This window comes from Pteropus medius, unplaced genomic scaffold (genome assembly GCF_902729225.1).
Source record: "Pteropus medius unplaced genomic scaffold, Ma_sr-lr_union100, whole genome shotgun sequence".
Lineage (NCBI taxonomy): Eukaryota > Metazoa > Chordata > Mammalia > Chiroptera > Pteropodidae > Pteropus > Pteropus medius.
This window is the reverse complement of record NW_024354502.1, coordinates 14124154-14143089: the sequence shown is the minus strand read 5'-3', so window position 1 is coordinate 14143089 and position 18936 is coordinate 14124154. Positions and strand designations below refer to the sequence as shown.

Sequence of the window (18936 nt, the reverse complement as noted above, 5' to 3'; positions counted from 1 at the left end):
CGACAGTACAGACCTTATGAGGTAGGGACAATTATCAGTCCTTTGTACAGATACGGCAGAGAAGCTGAGTGACACAAACAAGGTGACACAACTAATAGAAAGTGGAGCCAAGACTGAAACCCAGGCTGCTTCTTAGATAAAAGCGTGGCATTCAGTGGATGTCTTACACAGACATTACCTGCTTATTCCTTCGGCATAAATTCCTAAAAGTAGAATTTTTAAGCCAAAGACGATGTTCAATGTAAAGGCTTTTGATATATATTCCACAGGGACTTTGTAAATAGCATTAGCCTAAAGTAGTTTTTGTGGTCAAGAGTATTTGCCCCCACCTGCCTATGTGTAGACGCCCGACTGGTAAATCTCTGACGTCCAGGGAAACAACAGAGTGTGGGAAACAATATTTGGTTGTTGGAAAGATGTACTTGAAAAAGCTGAAGAGAAGTTAAAATACGCATAGCCAAGTCCTCCTCATCAACACTGTCTTCGCTCCTTATCAATATCGTCTTCAATTAGCTGCCGCGGTTGGTGGAGCAGGACTCCAGGACTGAAAGGGGAGGATAAACCTGATGACCTTGAAGTCACCTCGTGGGGCCAATCTTGATGACAGAGCATCCTGCAGCAGAAGGCATTTCCAACTATTTCTGGTGGCCTCCAGAAACTTTGGTGGTTTTCTGTTTGGTAGTATTGCTGGATTCTCTGGGGAGGTGTTATTTTTATTCATAATGTTAGGCTTATAAGCATCCTGTGCATATGATGGTAAGGCCGGGAATTAGAGAAGGAAGGAAAAATGGAAACAAAAAGAATATGTTCAAAAACTGATAACTAGACATTAAAAAAAAAACAAAAAAAAACACTACCTGCGATCTGGTCTCTGAGGACATTATTATTTTTGCCTGCTTTCAGGATACTGCGAAGTCCCAATACATCAGGGTATCACAGGCCTCTGAGAACAGAGCAATCCTAACATCCACAAAGCTGTAGCAAACCATTCTAAACCAGGGATCGGAGCAACTCCAAACTCTCCTTTATCCTTAAGGGGTCACCACGAAGCTATCAAATTAATTCAGATTGGCCACCTATAGCCCCAACTCAAATAGAGGCAGCAAATTAAAAAAGAAAAAAAAAAAGCACAACAAACCAATCCCTCATCCCTTTATCTTCTCACCCCTCGTCCCCCCACACACATACACAGATCTTTTATTTAAATGTCTCCAGGGAACAGAGATGAGCCATTTTCACTGAAGCCAAGTAGAGCTATTAGGGGAGCAGCTGGGGCAGTGGATAGATGTAATTATAGAAAACACTATAAAAGAAGCTAAAGTAGATGCAGTAGAACAGATTCCTAGCTGCAAAGCTTTGGGGGATCCAGCTAAAGAATAAAAAAAATGCTTCATGGCTTAAAGAGGACTTTTGTTTTAGTTTTTGTAAACTACTCTCTGAACCCCCCATGGATGTTTATCTCAGAAGGGAAATATTTGATCAAAAAGGTCAATAAATTATATACATATGTGCGTGTATATATATATATATAATTATATATATATATATATACACGCACATATGTATATTTGCATTTCAGAACAGAATTCTTCTGAAAAATTGTAAACATTTTTATTTATATCATAATTTTAGAAAATATCTTCATTCTGATTTATGTGAGATGGATGAAGTCATAGACTTAAAAACAAATGTATAAACATTTAAAAATAAAAAGTTCATATTTAAAGTATTTAGAAGTGAATAATTTTGTATTGATAAATCTAGCGGTCAAAAGAAATAATAAAGTTAAAGAAATTATTTACAGCATATGATAAAGGGTTAATCTCCATAATTTATCAAAAGCTCATACAAATTTGAAAAAGAAAACCTAACAGGAAAATGGGCAAAGGACATGAACAGCAGGCTCACAGAAAAAATCAAGAAAAACAAATGACCAAATACATGAAAAGCCATACGATTTCATTTATAACATTAAAAATGTTAAAGAAAACAAGAGGATTTTCTTCATCGAATTGGCAAAGAATAAAAAGCCAAAGTTTGATAATACTGATTTTCTTCAGGATTTGGGGAAACAGACACTCTGATAAGAGTTAGAGAGAGTGTGAACCGAAGCAACGTGCATACAAAGAAAGCTATACTGCTAGGAATTTATCCTGCACAGAAGCATCCAAAAAGACAATGGAATTGTCCATCGATAGGGACTCTAATCATGAAAAGGAGTGACATGAACGTGTGTGTGCTGCAGTGAAGAGATCTGGAAAACTAGTTATTGAATAAATAAAGCAAGATGCAAAATAGTGGGTGTGGCATGTCTGCTTTTGTGTAAAAAAATCTTTAAATACTATATAACCTGCTATTTGCATAGAACCCTTTTCTGGAGGGATCAGAATAGATCTGTTAATAGTGGTTTCCTTTGGGAATGGCACAGAAAGGCTATAAAGAGACTCTTACTTTTTTATATCTTTCTGAGCCACTTGGCTTTTCTAATCATATGTATATTACTCATTATAAAAATATATAATAAATAGGAGTACAGTGCGATTATAGACAATTAGTTTTTTTATTTAAAAAGTCTACATTTTTAAAGGAAAATTATTTAGAATAAAAGTAATTATACCACATAATGTGGTATTAAGAAGGCTTTGGAGTCAAGCCACATGGGTTTGAATCATGGCTCTTTCCTCTGTGAAACCTTGAGCAAGTTATTTACTATCTCTCTCTGTCTTAGTTTCCTCATATGTAAAATCAGAATAGATAATAAGTATTTCAGAGGGATTGTGGGAATTAGGTGAATCATGAAAAAAATTAGAACTCTGCCTGGCATATAGCAAATACTCAATGTATGTTAGCTTTTATTATTTCTAGCTAGAACTACAGGTACAGTGGCCAAAAGGCCAGAAGAAGGCTTTTCAAACACCTTTCCCTTAAAAAATCCCACAACAGGAAATGCCTTATTCCACTTAAGTCATACATTTTTATAAACAGTCTTTACAAAAGGTGATTTTTCCCTCAGCCATTCTTCAGTAGAGAGCATTTTTCTATTTTTTTACTCTGTGTGTGTTTGTGTGTGTGTGTGTGTGTGTGTGTGTGTGTGTGTGTACGTGCGCACACGCACACACACATACGCAACAGACTACGTCTAAAGATCTACAGTCGTACAACAAACTCTTCCTGGCCTCCTCCAAAAACTAGAATTGCTCCTGGGTTCGAAGCCTGCCTTTGGAAAGCCCCAGGGTAAACACACAGGTTTATAACAGCTGCATCTTTTAGCAGAGACCAGTCACCTGAGCCACATAGCTTTGGAGATTTGAGAAAGGGAAGGAGCGTGGGAGAGGAGGCCCAAGAGGGCCACCAGGGTCAAGGACAACTCCACCTAATGCATTCCTTTATCTTGAGCCGGCTCTACCTGTCCTGGCAGAAATACAGGCAATCCACCTGCTGACCAAGAAAGTAGATGAAAGAAATGATAAAGGTGTAAAGGGACTGCAAGAAAGGAGGAGGAAGTAAAAATTTCTCACCAGGGCAAAAAGTTTATTAATTTCCCACAGGGAACCAGGATACATCTAGTCTCCCTCTGCTTCATCCCTAGATAAAATTAAGAGTGCCTTAACCAACCTCAGTGGAGTACAGGGGAGGAGAATGGGTGCTGTTTGGCTTTGTGAATGATAACCCAACCTCCCTTCCTTAGTAGTAAATAAATAGGTGGTCGTGTCAATTTACCAGAGATGGCCAAGAGAACGCTAGAGATCAATTGGTTCAATCAGGGGCCAATCAGATGCCTCTTGCATTCTCCAGTGTTTCTGCCATGCACCACCCAGCATCACCAGAGGGAGGCGCCAACCTCCAAATTCACACACCAACTAGCTCAACCTAAAAAAGGCACTGTAAAGCTTGGCTCCACCTCTCACTAGTTATGTGTTCTTGGTCAAGAGTTTTTGATTTCTCTAAGCATTAGTTTCCTTATTTTTATATACGCACATATACATATATGTATATACAAACACATATATGTATATGTGTGCACGTATGAATTTTTATAAGCACCCGCTATGTGTCATGTGTCAGGCCTTGCTCTGGGTGAATAAGGATTCCTACCTTGTAGAGTTGTGAAGCTGAATGAAAAGTGAAATGCATGGGAAGTGTTTGACATGCTCATAAACATTAATCTTATAATTATTATTAATAATGCAATGATTCCTAAAACTTGCTGTGCATTAGGATCATCTGGGAAGTTGAATAACAGTGCAGATTTCTGGGCAATGTTCATAGAAATCCCAGTTCAGAAAATATGGGGGGAATGTAGGAATCTGCATTTTCAGTAATTCCCATAGATGGCTGTGCAGCAAGTGGTCACTGACCAGGTTGTGAGGAGGAGAGCCCCAAAGATAAGAGCAACTGGAATCTCTCTCCAGGTCCAGTCAAATGACAAGGCCTTTCCTCCTGGGGAAGTGGAGTGAGTGAGAAGTTAAGGTAGAGAGGCAGCCAAGAAGAGTAATTCACAGGCAAAATACACAGGAGAGAAGGGTTTCATTTACAGTCACCTGTCTCCCCACAGCTCTCTAGAAACACCTTCCTGGCCTAAATGCATTTCAGAGGATTGGAGGGGAAACGGGGACAGAGAGAAGGCACAGGTTGTTAAAAACTGGGCAGTTCCAGCCAAACTCACGTGCACAAATGTTGGTCCGTAAAACCTGTAGGAAACTTAGCAGTTGACCCATGGTTAGAAGTCCTTGTAATACTGTTTTAAAGAGGAAGGGCTGACCAGTTTGGAGTTGGGGGTGTTAAACACCATTCGGGAGAAAGGAACACCTCACAATCCAGTCCGCTCTCTGTTTGGGTCATCCCAGCAGCCCTACCCTTCTGCTTTCAGTGTGGTCATGTGTCCTCGGCTGACACGCCGAATGGCACCAAAGGAACCATACAGGCAGGCATCGTCTCCCACATTTAATCAGCTTCTGGCACTAGCCCTTCGTCAGGTTGGGCTAAGGGGCAACCCTCTTCCCGAATGCCCTTCACTGAGCAGGTTTGGGAAGGGCTGCATCCATAGTGGCCATGCACTTCCTCCACATTGATTATCTTACAGTCCTGGTAATAACTAGAGCAAGACCTCCCTGAAGAATTTTCCAGACTCTTACATGTTCCTTATCTTTGACTTTTTGTCAAATGTACTGAACTAAATTTCTGCCCCTTTAAAAAACTAGCTGCAGAGCCTGGCGCTTCTATTTAAGGAGACGTATTTATCCAGTGTTTACCAAAATGAGGCGTCTGTCCTCCATGTCTGGCAGGAAAACCTAAATCAGGGAAAAGCAGCACCTGAGGTGCTGGTGGGTGGTGGGTTCAGAGCAGGGGTGTCACTGTGGGGGAGTTAATAGAGGAGGGAGGAGGTGAAGGGGTGGGAGAGAGAAATGGAGACTGAGATGCCACCACCATTAAAAAGTCATGGTCGGGCGAGGATCTGTCTGTGACTATAAGTCCCAAATATAAAGGAGGAGGACAAGATTCGTCTTTTTGAAGTCACCTCGTTTTCCACTCTTCTCAGTGAGGCGGTGCTGTCTGCAAGCAGCTAGAGACTATGAATGGAACTAAGCATCTACTTGCTAGGAAAAAGATGACATAATTTACAACTCGCTGCAGAGACATGCAACAAGGGCTCTAAAACAACACGTCTTTTTTTTTTTTAATCTCGCTTCTGTCCCTAATTGACTCTAAGACCTACTAGCCTAGACGGCCTCCCCTCATCCCTGTCACTACCGTGTGACAGCCTCCAGAACACACCCTGCATATTCGCTCCCCACGAGCAGATTCTTGTCCACTTTTGGCAGCAGCACCAGGAGTGTCATGGACCATGATCTACACTGATGTCGGGTCTCACACCTGCCTCGCTCCCTGGACCTTCTCAGCAGCGCTGACCACATTCACTCCACGGAATAGTCTGCCAGCAGTTACGTCACTGGGCCTGGCCAGCACTCGGCCGCGCTCCGCTTCAAATACCTCGACGTCCTGACACCACCTGCATCACGAGAACTAGAACGTGTCACTAACTTACATCTACCTCTCTCATCCTGTCACCTGTTCACCATTTCCTTGCTCTCATTTTCACCAAGAATGATCACATCTATACATATTCCTAAAAGGTAGATTTATGTTGTTCTCTGCTCTGTTTTTTTATAACAGGTTGTAGTGCCTTCATTTGACTGCTAATATTTTATTTGTATGACATACTATAATTTATTTCTTCATTCTCCTGAGGATGAAAAAATGAGTTGGGTTTATTCCAGTTACTCATCTAGCTAGATTTTCCATTCTGATAAACATCTATTTGCATTTCCAGAGGCACAAGTCTCCCCAAGGAAAAAAAAAAAAAGAGTAAATGCACTTTTATGTGATGTTCCACAGGCAAAAAGAAACGCTCTTTGGATTATTTGTCCTTACACCCCTGTCCTTCTCATTGTTACGGAGAATCAAGAGTTAAAAGTCAAAGCAGAATCACTGCATAACCTCATCCCAGTTTTAGGATCCAACGTGCCTAAGGTGACCCTTCGTCCTAGGGCGACCCTTTGTCCTAGGGCTGTTCGGACCCTGAGTAGCCCTAAGAGATCAGGAATTACCTAACGTCATGTTAGGTCTGGCTTAGGTCACTCCACGACCTTTTCCCTTAGTCTTGGCGATGAGACCAGCCCATGAACGTAAGAAGCTGACCCAGAGTTACCAAATTATGCATATTACCTCATTGGGGCGGCGGGGGGGGCGGAACCCCATGTCCCAGGGTGGGAAGAAAGGGGGACAGGTGGTGGCATCCTTGTGAGTATGTGCTAGTGCTTGATGAAGCCCAGGACTTGGTTAATTACCTAGTTCTAAGGGCAAATTCTGCGCTTGAGATGAGTAAGGGAAACGTCTGAGTTTTAAAACAGGCCCTGCCGTCTTAGAGAAGGGGGAGGGACTGTGCAAACGTTTCTGTCTTAGAAAGCAAATGCCCTGCTTCAGAATCGTGAAAGCCAAAGAAAAGATTTCTGCTTTCGATTCGGATCCAAGCATCTACCTGTTACATCTGATACTTGTTGCTTCATCGTCCTGTGAATTTAAGTAACTAGGTCCGTGGAGCAAATCAGGCAGCTGAAAGATAGATTTTAAACCATCCTTTGCTCCGAAATCCACCAATCACCTTCTCCTTCTCCTATGACAGTGGCTCTCAAAGTGTGGTCTCAAACCAGCAGCCTCTGCCTCCCCTGGAAACTCATTTGAAATGCAGATTCTCAGGCCCCACCCCAGACCTAAGGAGTCAGCAACTCAGAGTCAGGAGTGGGGCTCAGGAACTGGGGTTTCAACAAACACTTTAGAATCTAGAATCTGAGAACCACTGCCTCTGGCTGAGGCCCCCCACGCAAGCTTCCTCTGAGAAACAGAGCAGGCTTGACTGGCTTTAAAACAGAGCTGCACACCACAGAACACATTTTGGGAATCATTTTTACAAATTTCACATTCAACATGAGTCTATTTCTTCATTTACTTGGCATAATATTGAGTGTTACTAAACCATGCTTCGTCTAACTGACAACACCTGTGTAACAGCTGTGGTTAAAAAGCAGATTCTAGCATAGGAGGATTCCACGTTCTGATATCTGACCTTTCATTTGATGACAGTGTACCGTCAGGAAATGGCTTAACCTCAGTCCCCTCACTCTAAAAAAAGATCAAAACAGTGCCTATCGCATGGGATCACTATAAGAATTAAATGACATAATGGGGACTACTATAAGTGAATAAATTTTCATAATTTATTGGTCCAGTTATCCATAGAGTTGGTATGTGTTGGTAAACATTAAATTTCTCTGAGAATTATTGCATATGAGCACCATAAGTGTGTGTGTGTGTGTGTGTTTAAGTACTGTGACTTAAGAAGGTGAAGTGTTTATCACATGACTAAACTCTAATACTAGTGATAAATTTATAGTTTCCCCCGCTTCTCTCAGCACTGGTCAGAAATGGCCTAATAATTCACACACTGTTCAGTGTACTTCACACATATTCTCATTTAATCCTCACATCAACCTATGAGACAGGTACAATTTTATTCCCATTTTACAGTTGAGAGAAGGGGAGAACAGGTCCCTTGCTCAAGGTTACACCGATTATAGTGAAGCTGGAATTTGAAGGTGGGCATTTAGGCTTGAGAAATACCATACTAATAAATGTATCAAAATATGCCTTAACTAGCAAGTATACACATCTGCATGAAACTTCAAGAGTTGGGGAAAATTTGATTTCTCTGTATTTGCTTGCTTATGCAAAGGGCTTGCTGAAACCTGCAAAATTCATTTATAAAGTCTGCAGCCCAAAACTTAGAATGCAAAAAGCATGCAGCCTGAAAAGATCTCTGTCTTGTTCACCACTGTAGCCCCAAAGCCAAGCACAGTGTTTGGAGAATCAGAAGAATATTTATTGAATGAGGAAAGCAGGGGTCTTAACGAGATTAACATCGCTCTGCTCTGCTCTGCATCTCTTATCAGACAGAGCACAATTAGTGAACACTCACTTGCAAGGAGACTGCTCTTTTAATACCACATTAGCCCTTGAGGCTGAGCCATTCACCAATTTTCAACAGAGATAATAGGAATGACTCTTCATTTTAAAACAAAATGTTGACATATTGTGAATACGCTTTAAGGAAGTATTGCTATTTTAAACATCTAACAGAAAGAGGTTTTTCAAGGTGTTGTCTGGGACCATCGGCATCAGTGTCACCTGGACTATTTGCTGAAAATACAGAGTCTTGATTCATACCCCAGATCTGCTGGCTGAAATTTCCTCAAGTCATTCCCATAATCCATTTTTACAAATTTCTGGGGTGATCTTTCAGGTACACTAAAGTTTGAGAATCATTATAATAAATAACTCCGGTTTTCAATTTCTAAGTTGCAGCCACTTGCTCAAATCTGTCTGTTCAGTAACTCCGTGAACTGGCTGCTTCTTCCCATCCTGAATGCTCCACTCCAGGCCATCATCATTTCTCGCCTGGAATTATGAAGCAGCTGCACACCGTGTCCCAGCTGCTCCTTGTGGCCCTGAGCATTCCATCCTCCACTCTGCTCCAGAGCATAAATCTCATTAGGTGATGCCCCTGTTGAAACCCTTTAATGGCACCCCATGTCCTTAAAATAAAGCCCCAACTCTGCAGCATGATTTATAGCCCTTTGCTGCCACCACTGCTCCCCCAGCCAGCGGAATCATCACATTTCCTGAAGGCAGCACAATACTCTATAGATGCCCAGTTTTCACACATGCTATTCCCTCTACCTGGATCATTTTCCTGTCCCTCTGGGCCTGGCTATTTACTACCTGTTCCTCAGGTCTCAGGTTAGCTTCTGCCTTTAATTCCCTCAGGAACTCCTCCTCACACTCTGACCCCACCTGGAATTTAACGAGCATTTATACACTGCACTGCAATCTCTGTCTGCAATTTCCCAGCACAATGTCAGCTCCTCGAGGGCTTGCTCATCACTGTATCCCAGTGTCTGATGCAGCATTTAGCACATAATAGGTGCTGTCATCCCCAAAGTTTTCAAAGTATTAAAGGATTCTCTGCTCTTGGCATTTATTTAGCAATGGCTCCTGGAAAAGTTTTCTACTGAGTTACCTTCCTCTTTCCATTTAGGCTGGGTGACAGACTGGTGTTGTTTACAATTAAGATAAATATTCCTTCCACTCCCATCTCTGTCCCGAGTCTCTTAAAACTCAAGTTTTCAGCATAAAACTTAGAATGCAAAAAGCATGCATCCTGGGAAGACCTCTGTCTTGTTCACCACTATAGCCCCAAAGCCAAGCACAGTGCCTGGAGACTCACAAGAATATTTATCGAAAGAGGAAAGAAAAATACTGAAAGAAATTACAGGTATATTTGTGGAAATTACACTACTAATTTTTCAGAAATCAAGAAAGAAGGAGGTAGCATGTTAGAGATAGACAAAAAGCATACAGGATATCAAAGCAGAGAAAAATAAATAAATTCTGAAGATCACCAAGTGCTAAGTTTGGTGTTGATGTCTAGTAAAATTGTAGAAAAGGTCCCTTTATAAGGCAAGTAGGAATAGCAAGAGTTCACTGAGATATGAAAAACAATTCTCACTTCCTCTTCTGATGAAGTTATGATTGTGGGCTGCCACATAAATCACACATGTGGAATTCAGCAAACACTTAGTCAAAACACTTAGGAGAGTCTTATGAACGAGTTTGGCATGTGCACTGCATGACTACACAGTTCAGTACCCGAAGGATCCTACTAATGGATTGCTTGTCAATCTCTAGGGAAATCTCTAGTAACCTGTCACCTGGCTCCATCCTTGCCCTTATCCTTCTTAACATGCTTTATTAATGACATGAATGAAAACATGGGAGGCATGCTGTTGACAGCTGACCACATATTACACAAGCCTTGAAGAGATAACACAGCGAATGACAAAGCCAGATACTAATGTTACTAGACACTGTGTACTAAAAGCCAGAGCTGTCAAGAACTCTGTGTCTGCTATTTCCTTTCATCATTTCTCTCAAAGTCATACAGAGTACGGACGAGGAAACTGATGTTCTGATTGATGATGAGATTTGCCTCACGTCACAGGGCTAGTAAACAGCAGAGCTAGCTTATCTTACTCCAGAGTCTGCTTTCTTCTTGGCCCCCTCTGCTTGGTATCGTATGATCAGAATTCATAAAGATCTAAGAACTGGAAACCAAGATGATATTCATGATATTCAGTTTAGCCCATTTCAAACATGTGTTGAATCTTGCACGTGCTACGGCAGTGGGCGGGTGGGGGATCATGGAGAAGAACAGTTCTGGTGCTCGAGGCTGCTTGTAGGACACGAGATGTCTAGACCAACAACTAGGATATGAGGTAGGACATGATGAGTGCAACACAGAGAGAGGGCACTAAGAGAACACAGAGGAAGAAGAAATACGCTCAGCTATGGTGAGGGGAAGCGGGCAGGGACTATGCCATGGAAGAGATGCCACCTGAGATGGGCCATGAGCACCAGGCAGAATAAGAACAAGTGTTTGGGATGAGGAAGGAAGCAGAGCTTAGGTGAAAGGGATGCCATGAACTGAAACATGAAGGAAAAGAACACAGAGAATATTTAGAATATACAAACTCCCTTGTTTGTCTGGAGTAGAGTGACCAGATGAGAAAATGCAGCCAAAAAGGTGAGGAGTTGGAGAAAGAATGCTATGCTAACATGACTACATGGAAGGCTAAGGGCATTTACTCTGAAGGCAAGAGGGAGCCAGGACGAGTTTTGAACAGGGTGGTAATATGAACGGAGTGATGCTTTATGGGGACATTGAGGCAGCTGTATCCGGAAGAGGGGCTGGAGGCTGGAGGGCAAGGCAGGTGACTCTTCTGGTTGGGAGGTGGGTGTACAGTAAGCGGGAGGGCCCAGACCATGGAGTCCTGTTCCACATAGCTCTTAGGTTCACAAAATTAAATGCATAGGTTCAAAAACCTTTCAAAACCCCAAGGGAATGAAAAGATTTAAAATAGGAAAAGCATAAAGTAATTTAAACATTAAGAAACACCCCATCTTATGTTACACACTTGACTGCAGTGCTAAAGACATAAAAAAACAATTGAATGAAGACATGTATGTTTTCTATACAACCAAAGAGCAGAAAAACAAACAAAACAGGAATTATCTCAGTCAAACGAAAGGAAAAAAGTCTCTTATATTGCCTGAGGACTATGTGAAAAATTGAATAATCTAATCAGAACGGATTGAGATACTCCAAGATCAATGCTAGATTTACCACTGTGTAATCAATCTTTAATGGAAATTTTTTTATTTGCAGACACAAATGTCGATAAAATAAAACAAATAATCTGGGTAAATTCTGGCAATTTCTGGCATCTGTACAGAATATTAGAACAAAAGCAAATGGAGAAATGGAAGGCCTAGTGGGGTTTGTTTCAACTTAGACATGTGTTTGAGGAACTAACATAAGAATCGGGGAGGAAAGGGCATAATGAAGTCACATGAAAATGTTTCCAGAAGGCCTGGCAGCACAACAGAGAGAATTCTGGATCAGGGGATGGGCTTGGAGGAAAACAGGTGCAAGGCAGGTGGACTGGCTCCTGCCCTCCTGCCCTGGGACACCTGTTTAAGGCCTGGGAAGGAAGCCTAGTGCCGGCCCAGGGAGGGGACTTCACCTGGGACGCTGCACTCCACTGTGGCCTTCTGGAGCTGGGTACATGCTGGGGAGAGACAAAGCGTCTTGCAAACCAGCTGAGCGTCCAGCAGCAAGATCCAGCATGACACCTCACGCCATTGTTAACCAATTGAAAACTATTTTGAACTCTCAAGCTTCTGAACAAAATGTTTCTGAATGTTCCCTGAAAAACTTCTCTACTGATTCTTGTGTGGTTTATAGCATTTACAAAGAATGGAACACATTCACGATTAGATTATGCTCTGCACACAAATTAGGCTCTGCATTTCCATGGACCTGTTTAATGGAATTTTCCCCAGAGTCTCAACTCAAAGTGACATCTGGCACAGAGCACACGTTCCCAGGCCAACCCTCTGCTTGCCCAGCTACTCTGCCCCACCCCACCCACAAGTTAACTTTTAAATTCAAGTGTACTCAGTGTTCTCTATCCTCTCTACCCCTCAATGTTCTGTGAAAAACCAAAGTGGAATGGAAAAGCAAAGCAGACTATTACAAAAATATTAAGCCCAATCTCTTTAGGATCACTGGAGACTGTCTACATTGCAGTAAAATGGAGAGGATAAGTAGCAAATGAGAGTTTGGAAATATCCCTAAACAATTAAATTGTATGTGACTAATTCTGTAGCCTATCCCTATAAGCACCCCCAAAAGACAAAACTAACAAGGCTCAAAAGGAACAAACCCACTAAAGTTGAATTGCAATATTGCCTTGGCATATAAATCACAAAAATATCTTCTAGGCCCTGGGGCGAACATTCACAAACATCCAGTGAGGGCCCACTTGGCCCTAGGCTCTGGGCTAATCACAGGAGCACAGGTCCAGGTTTAAATGCTACCATTGCGTTCCTACATATCTTGTAGGGACACACACCTGCGATGGTAAAATGATTTTTAAAGTGCAAAGAAAGGATAAAACACACATTTCAATACAGTGGTTACACCTGGGGGAGGCAGACTGGATGTGGGAGAGCCTGCAGGTGGCAGTGATGATTCTTAAAGTGGAAGGTGGGGTCGCAGTGGTTGCTTTATTATTATCCTGCATAGTTTACGTACATGTCATGTGTTCTTCTTCTGCATCGCATTATATATAATATTTAAAAATAAATAAGAGAAGCGGCAAAAATGAACTTAAAAGAAAATAAAATGATAGTGAGAGAGAGAATAGGAACACGCGATCTATGTCCTACGGAGGCTTACATTCTAGTAGAGAAGAGTCATCTCAAAAATAGTTGTTAAATATAACATGGTAACCATAACAATAGCATTTTTTTTTAAAAAAAAACCTCTGAGTACACAGTACTTAACAGCAATGGCATGTAAAGTTCAGATCTCCAAGTGTCTTTGTACTTAAAAATCTGGTTTTACCCTTTATAAGTGTCAAGACAGCATTACTCCCCCTCAGGCACTTCCCAGACCCTCAAAGTTGGGGTTGCATGGTCCTCCTCAGTGTACTCACAGGACCCCGTACTTCCTCCAGAAACACATCACACATGTACAGGGGGCCTCTAGTCTACTGTTGTATCCCAGTGCCTGGCTCACTGCCAGGAACACAATAAATATTTGTTGGAAAAAAAAATGAGTAGCGTTACTGGGTTCAGTTCTGTTCAACGGTGGCTGAGACTGAAGAGAAAAGAAAGGGTAGAAAGGCCAAGCTGGAGACTCCCATCCAAAATGCAAGAATGCTCCAGCTTTGCACAGACAAAACCCCTTCACTGTCCTTGGCAGACTGGCTTGGCGGGATGCCAGACGACGGCACTGCCTGCAGACCTTAAGCCGTTGCTCGGCATGCACTAGCGCTTCTCAGTCTGTGGCCCGGACCCTTCATTTCTCCCACCGCCTATGAGGCGAAAGCACTGGATGTCAGGCAGTAACCCAGTATCAGGTTCAGGCACAGCCTCTCAGGAACAGTCAGGCCCGCCAGTAGTCTCAGCAGAAATCAGATCTTCCTAGCAGAGGCTTGCACAGCCTGCTTATCTCAGCCACGGCGGCAGGCGGGGGCGGGAGTGAGGACAAGATGCCAAAGACTCAGGAAGATGCACTTTCTCTAAATAACGTCGACGCCACATAAGACCAGGTGCATCTCTCTTTCTGAAACTGCTATGAACTTCTTCTTGATGAAAAAGAACTCGACAAACAGAACTGTTAGCCAAGAACTCGAAAGGATGTGACCCACAATTCCCGGCAGCAGTGCCCAGAACCAAACACACACCTGACGAAGCGTGTACCATCAGGGGTGTTCCTATGTGACTAACAACCACGGAAAAGAAAGCGAGGCACTATTTTGGTCACCGGCCAATATAGATGAAAGGTCACCATGGCAGTGGGGACTCTGCTAAGGATTTAATTTTTGCCTTGAAACAAGGCTTATTCTAGGTAGGTTATCCAAGTGATAGTGCATCTGAAATCATGTTTAGCAAAATATATTTAGCATTTACGGACATATGTTGATTGCAGGTTCCCAGCCTCTAGACACCTTGTTTTAAATCACATCCGACAAATCTCCTCCCCTTTTTTCCATTCGAGTGAGTTGGTATAGTCTCATTGTACATGCCACATTCTTTCCAGGGCAAACAGATGGAAGACAAAATGCCAGAAAGGAAAAATGAAAATAACAATGAAATAGAAATAAAGCTGCAAAATATAATCTGGGTCAACTCTTCAAGTGTTTGAACGTCAGCACTAGCAGGCTCTGCACATATGGCATTGGTTTTATATTTTTCTTGGCTCAGATGTCACACAGGATTGGTGCAAAAAAAAAAAAATCCCAGCATGGGGCCTATTTTTATCCAGATTAATCAATCATTTCCCATCTCTTCCCCTCCCATCGTTCCCCGAACTTTCAACTTAATGAAACTGCTCTCTTTTCAAAATATGTCATTTACTGTACTCTGAACGGAAATCCTTTCAGGAAAGAAAGAAAGCCTAAAATTTGAATCTAGATTTTTAATTGCCACATTTTTAATGTTATAAATATTAACTGACTTATGCTATGGCCTAGCCCTTCTTATCTTACATATGCACTGTGGTGTCCTGCACATCCACTGTGTTAGTGGCAACAAAATTAATTAGCAAACATCTTATTACATATGTGTATATAGATTTAGCAAAAGCATATAGCCACACATTTGAAAAGAGAAAACTATTGTATTTCTCACCTTTTGTTAGCTACATTTTCATGTACCTTGAATGCCATAATTCCCATCGGAATGCCAAGCACATAGGGAAGTTCTCAGGAAGTATTTGATAAGAAATTTAATAAGCTGAATGGAACCAAGCCAAAGAAATGTTCAAGCTGATAACTACAGCCCCCACCCCCTGACTACAAGGCATTGTAAAAATGATGACGATGCCTATAGTAATCATACTACAATAACAGCTAATATATAGTGTGCTATCTGCCATTGATTATGTCATTAATTTCTGAAGCAGCCCATGTCATAGGTACTATTATTATTCCATTATACAGTTGAGGAAACAGTTTTAGAGAGAAGATATTTTCAGGTCGAAAAAAATCCCATATGACGCTGGTTTTCAAAGACAGGCAGGAGAATTAATCACAGACACACTGAGAAAAAGAAACGGGACCTTATGTTACTAATGAGGCGAAAAACTTTGGGGAAAGTGTCACCGACACTGTTTCCGGTCTCCAAAACCACAATCTCTACAGGGTTCATCACGCACCCTTGTTCGTCCACTGCTCCACTGACGAATGGAAATTATATGTATAAAATATGAAGGCAATGACCTAAATCTTGACCTCAGTGACAAAGTCAGAACCAGTAATCATCAGCATATTCACATTCACAAAGGGTGGTACCTTTTCACCATTTTGGGCAATTAAAATTGAGCCATGACTAACAGTTGGAAAAAAAGACATCTCACTAGTTCTCCTTCACCCGAATGGTCATGAGTACAGAAAACAAAAGAAATTTATAAACTAGCCTAATACTCTGTATTCACTCTTTCATTTGACTAAAATGAATCAATCGTACACCAACACAGTACATGTTTTGGTTTTTGTTTAGAACTGCTAGATGCCAGGTAACAACTCTGGACAGTCTAAATGTCTAAATTGTCCATAATTTTAAAGTTACTGAACTAGAGTTGAAATTGCCATATGAATAGCATTTCTTTTGTTTCTACTAATTAATATTAACACCACAGGTGTTAATCATTTGCCCAGCAGATGAAAATCACTCTAAGATGACTCATGTGTTTTACAACACTGTAAAACCCAACCCTTTTATGCTCTTGGAACGAACAGTAAAGAGGAAGTATCAGATCAAATCCGTTAATAAAAAAGAACTTCCATATCCCTGTTCCATGGGCACGAAGAATTTCAGAATTTCTACTGGATGCCACATGAGAAAAGTAAATTAAAACTGGTCCAAGAGAAATGCTCTGAATAATTTCCAAGGTGAACTGGCAGACACAATCTCATGAGCAGGCTCTCTCTTGATAATAAATACTTCGCATCTTGGTCTACACAGAGGCCCACTGCAAACTATGTGCAGTGCCAGTTAGCATTAACTGCAGCTGTGCCCATCCCGTAGCACACCACCAGGTAAGGCTGGGCTTTGCATCTACAAGTGCAGCATGCAATGCTCAGAGTTAGAAGAGCATTCTAAAATGTAAGCATTCATGGCCATTCTTTTTCGTTTAGGCTTCAAATTGAACAGACTCACCAAGACAGAAGTATTTAAAACAATATATGTGTGTATTTTTTGAAAGTTTAGTTATAGATTCTGCATTCTGAATACCTGAAAGGCAGAGCTGAAAATTTGTTTTTAGACTACATTTTTAGCCTACTACAACTAACTTTACACAAAGAGCAAATCCTCTGTGATCCAATATAATTATTTACTTACTGTGACTAATACTACTTACTTAGAAGGTAAGCTCCATAGACTTTCATGGCAAACACTGCCTCTGCAAACAGCCTCCCACCAGAGGCTGGGGTACGTCTTGTGCAAAAATATAGTGTGTGCAGCTCATCTCTCGGTGGAGTACAGTCTCAGAGTGGGGTATCCATGGAGACCGAGCCTCCTACATGTGCAGGGCAAGGAAGTTACTCCGCTGGGCACCATAGCAACAGGAGGCAGAGGGAAGGCCAGCCTATCAGGGACCAACACAGGAGCTTCTCCCTGGTGACTGCAGCATTTCAAACGAAACCATCGCCCTCATGAATGGACACAAAGCATTTAAAGAAATACCGAATTGTTAAATAAAAGGAAATGCCTACAAAACAGTCAAGGCTAATCTTTTGTCAACATTGGAGCAAAACACTTAGAGTCTTTCTACAACGATTTTATCCCAATGGACATGGAAGAGATTACATCAAAACGCCACACATTTCTAAATTTAATGGTAAGCGTGTGATGCTTTGAGGAAAAAGCTTGGTGTACTCCATGAATTCCAGCTATTTAAATATGCAAGGCACTTCACAGTGCTGGCTGGGAGAGAGGGACAGGAGAAATCCGTTGTTCCAAAGGGAAAAAATGAAATCAAGGACTCTGGGACAACTGTCACCATATTCCCTCCAAAAAGGTTTGCTTAGAGTAAACACATTTATTAAGCTCCCACCAAAGCCCTCAATTATATAGAATAATTCTTACTAATGAGTCATCTGTGATAAAATAGGACCAATGTAGATGAGATGGTGAGTAGGCATTCAAATGCTTTAAAGTTGTGTTATTTATAAATTTTCCTCATTTCTCATTTTATAATAACAGTGATCATCTATTGAGCACATACTGTATCCCAGACAAATACTATCACTACAAACATAGCTTCCTGCCAAATGCTGACACTGAGTTTTGCAAAAATACAGGATATGCATGTTTACCTCTTAGTGCTATGCAATATTTGTGTGTACATATAGTCTGCTATTTACCCAACATATTTTGTGATTCTCACAACAATCTAAAAAGGCTAAGTATTAATTACTCTCCCATATTATAAAGAAAAAAAAAAAACCATTTCCTTATGTTATAAAAAAAAACAAAACAAAACCCTTCCACCCACTAACTGCCCTTCCCCCCACTGTTGTGCTGATAACCTGGTCCATCCTATTCAATGTTTAAATATAAGGTGAGTTACCCTTCTCTCAAAACTGCCTCCCAGAAAAGAAATCCCCTTACATTAGAAATTTTCAAAAGTTTCTTATTATAGAGCTCTGTCTTATAATTATCTTCTTTGAACAAAAAGTGCCATTTGAAAAAGATATATCAGTCTGAACTGACCTCAATCACTGCTAGCTTAGGCTGCCTTCAAAGGTCAACTGCTAGGACTGTTTAAAAGGAAAGAGGCAAGAAGTTGAAACAGATTTTTAATTATTCATGTGGTATGACTCCTCCAGTCTTTTAAAAACCACTTTAAATAGCAACACGGTCAATGGTTAAGTTGTAGAGATTGCAAAAACCCATATCCCTTGCTAACTGAACTCAGGAACTCAGCAGCTTTGGAGTGAAGGATACTCATATACATCCACAGGAAAACAGAAAAACCAGCTGTCCTCACGCTATACAGTGGATGTTGTGACAACGTGCCAGTCGCCCTCCAATATCCACCCCCATTTGATAAAGATGTCTTGAAATATAATTGGAAATGTCATGCACCACTTCTGTGTCCTGACCTTAAAATGACTGGGCGAGTGTCCCCTGCTCCTTTTCCCCCTTTATTCTGCTTGGTAGATGACAGCTACCCTGACATAGCTGCCT

General features: G+C 41.4%; 1 protein-coding gene across 4 annotated transcripts in view; it reads right to left on the bottom strand.

Moving 5' to 3' along the window:
• The window catches only part of SYBU (syntabulin), a 66067-nt gene that overhangs the window by 15351 nt on the left and 31780 nt on the right, over positions 1-18936 (bottom strand). The window contains exon 1 of one of the 4 annotated variants that reach the window (XM_039853530.1): positions 17105-18139. The exons of the other annotated variants lie outside the window; for them this stretch is intronic. Coding sequence (XP_039709464.1) covers positions 17105-17132 — 28 coding nt within the window. The 5' untranslated portion in view covers positions 17133-18139. Of the gene's footprint in view, positions 1-17104; positions 18140-18936 lie in introns of those variants that run through there. 4 annotated transcript variants of the gene reach the window in all.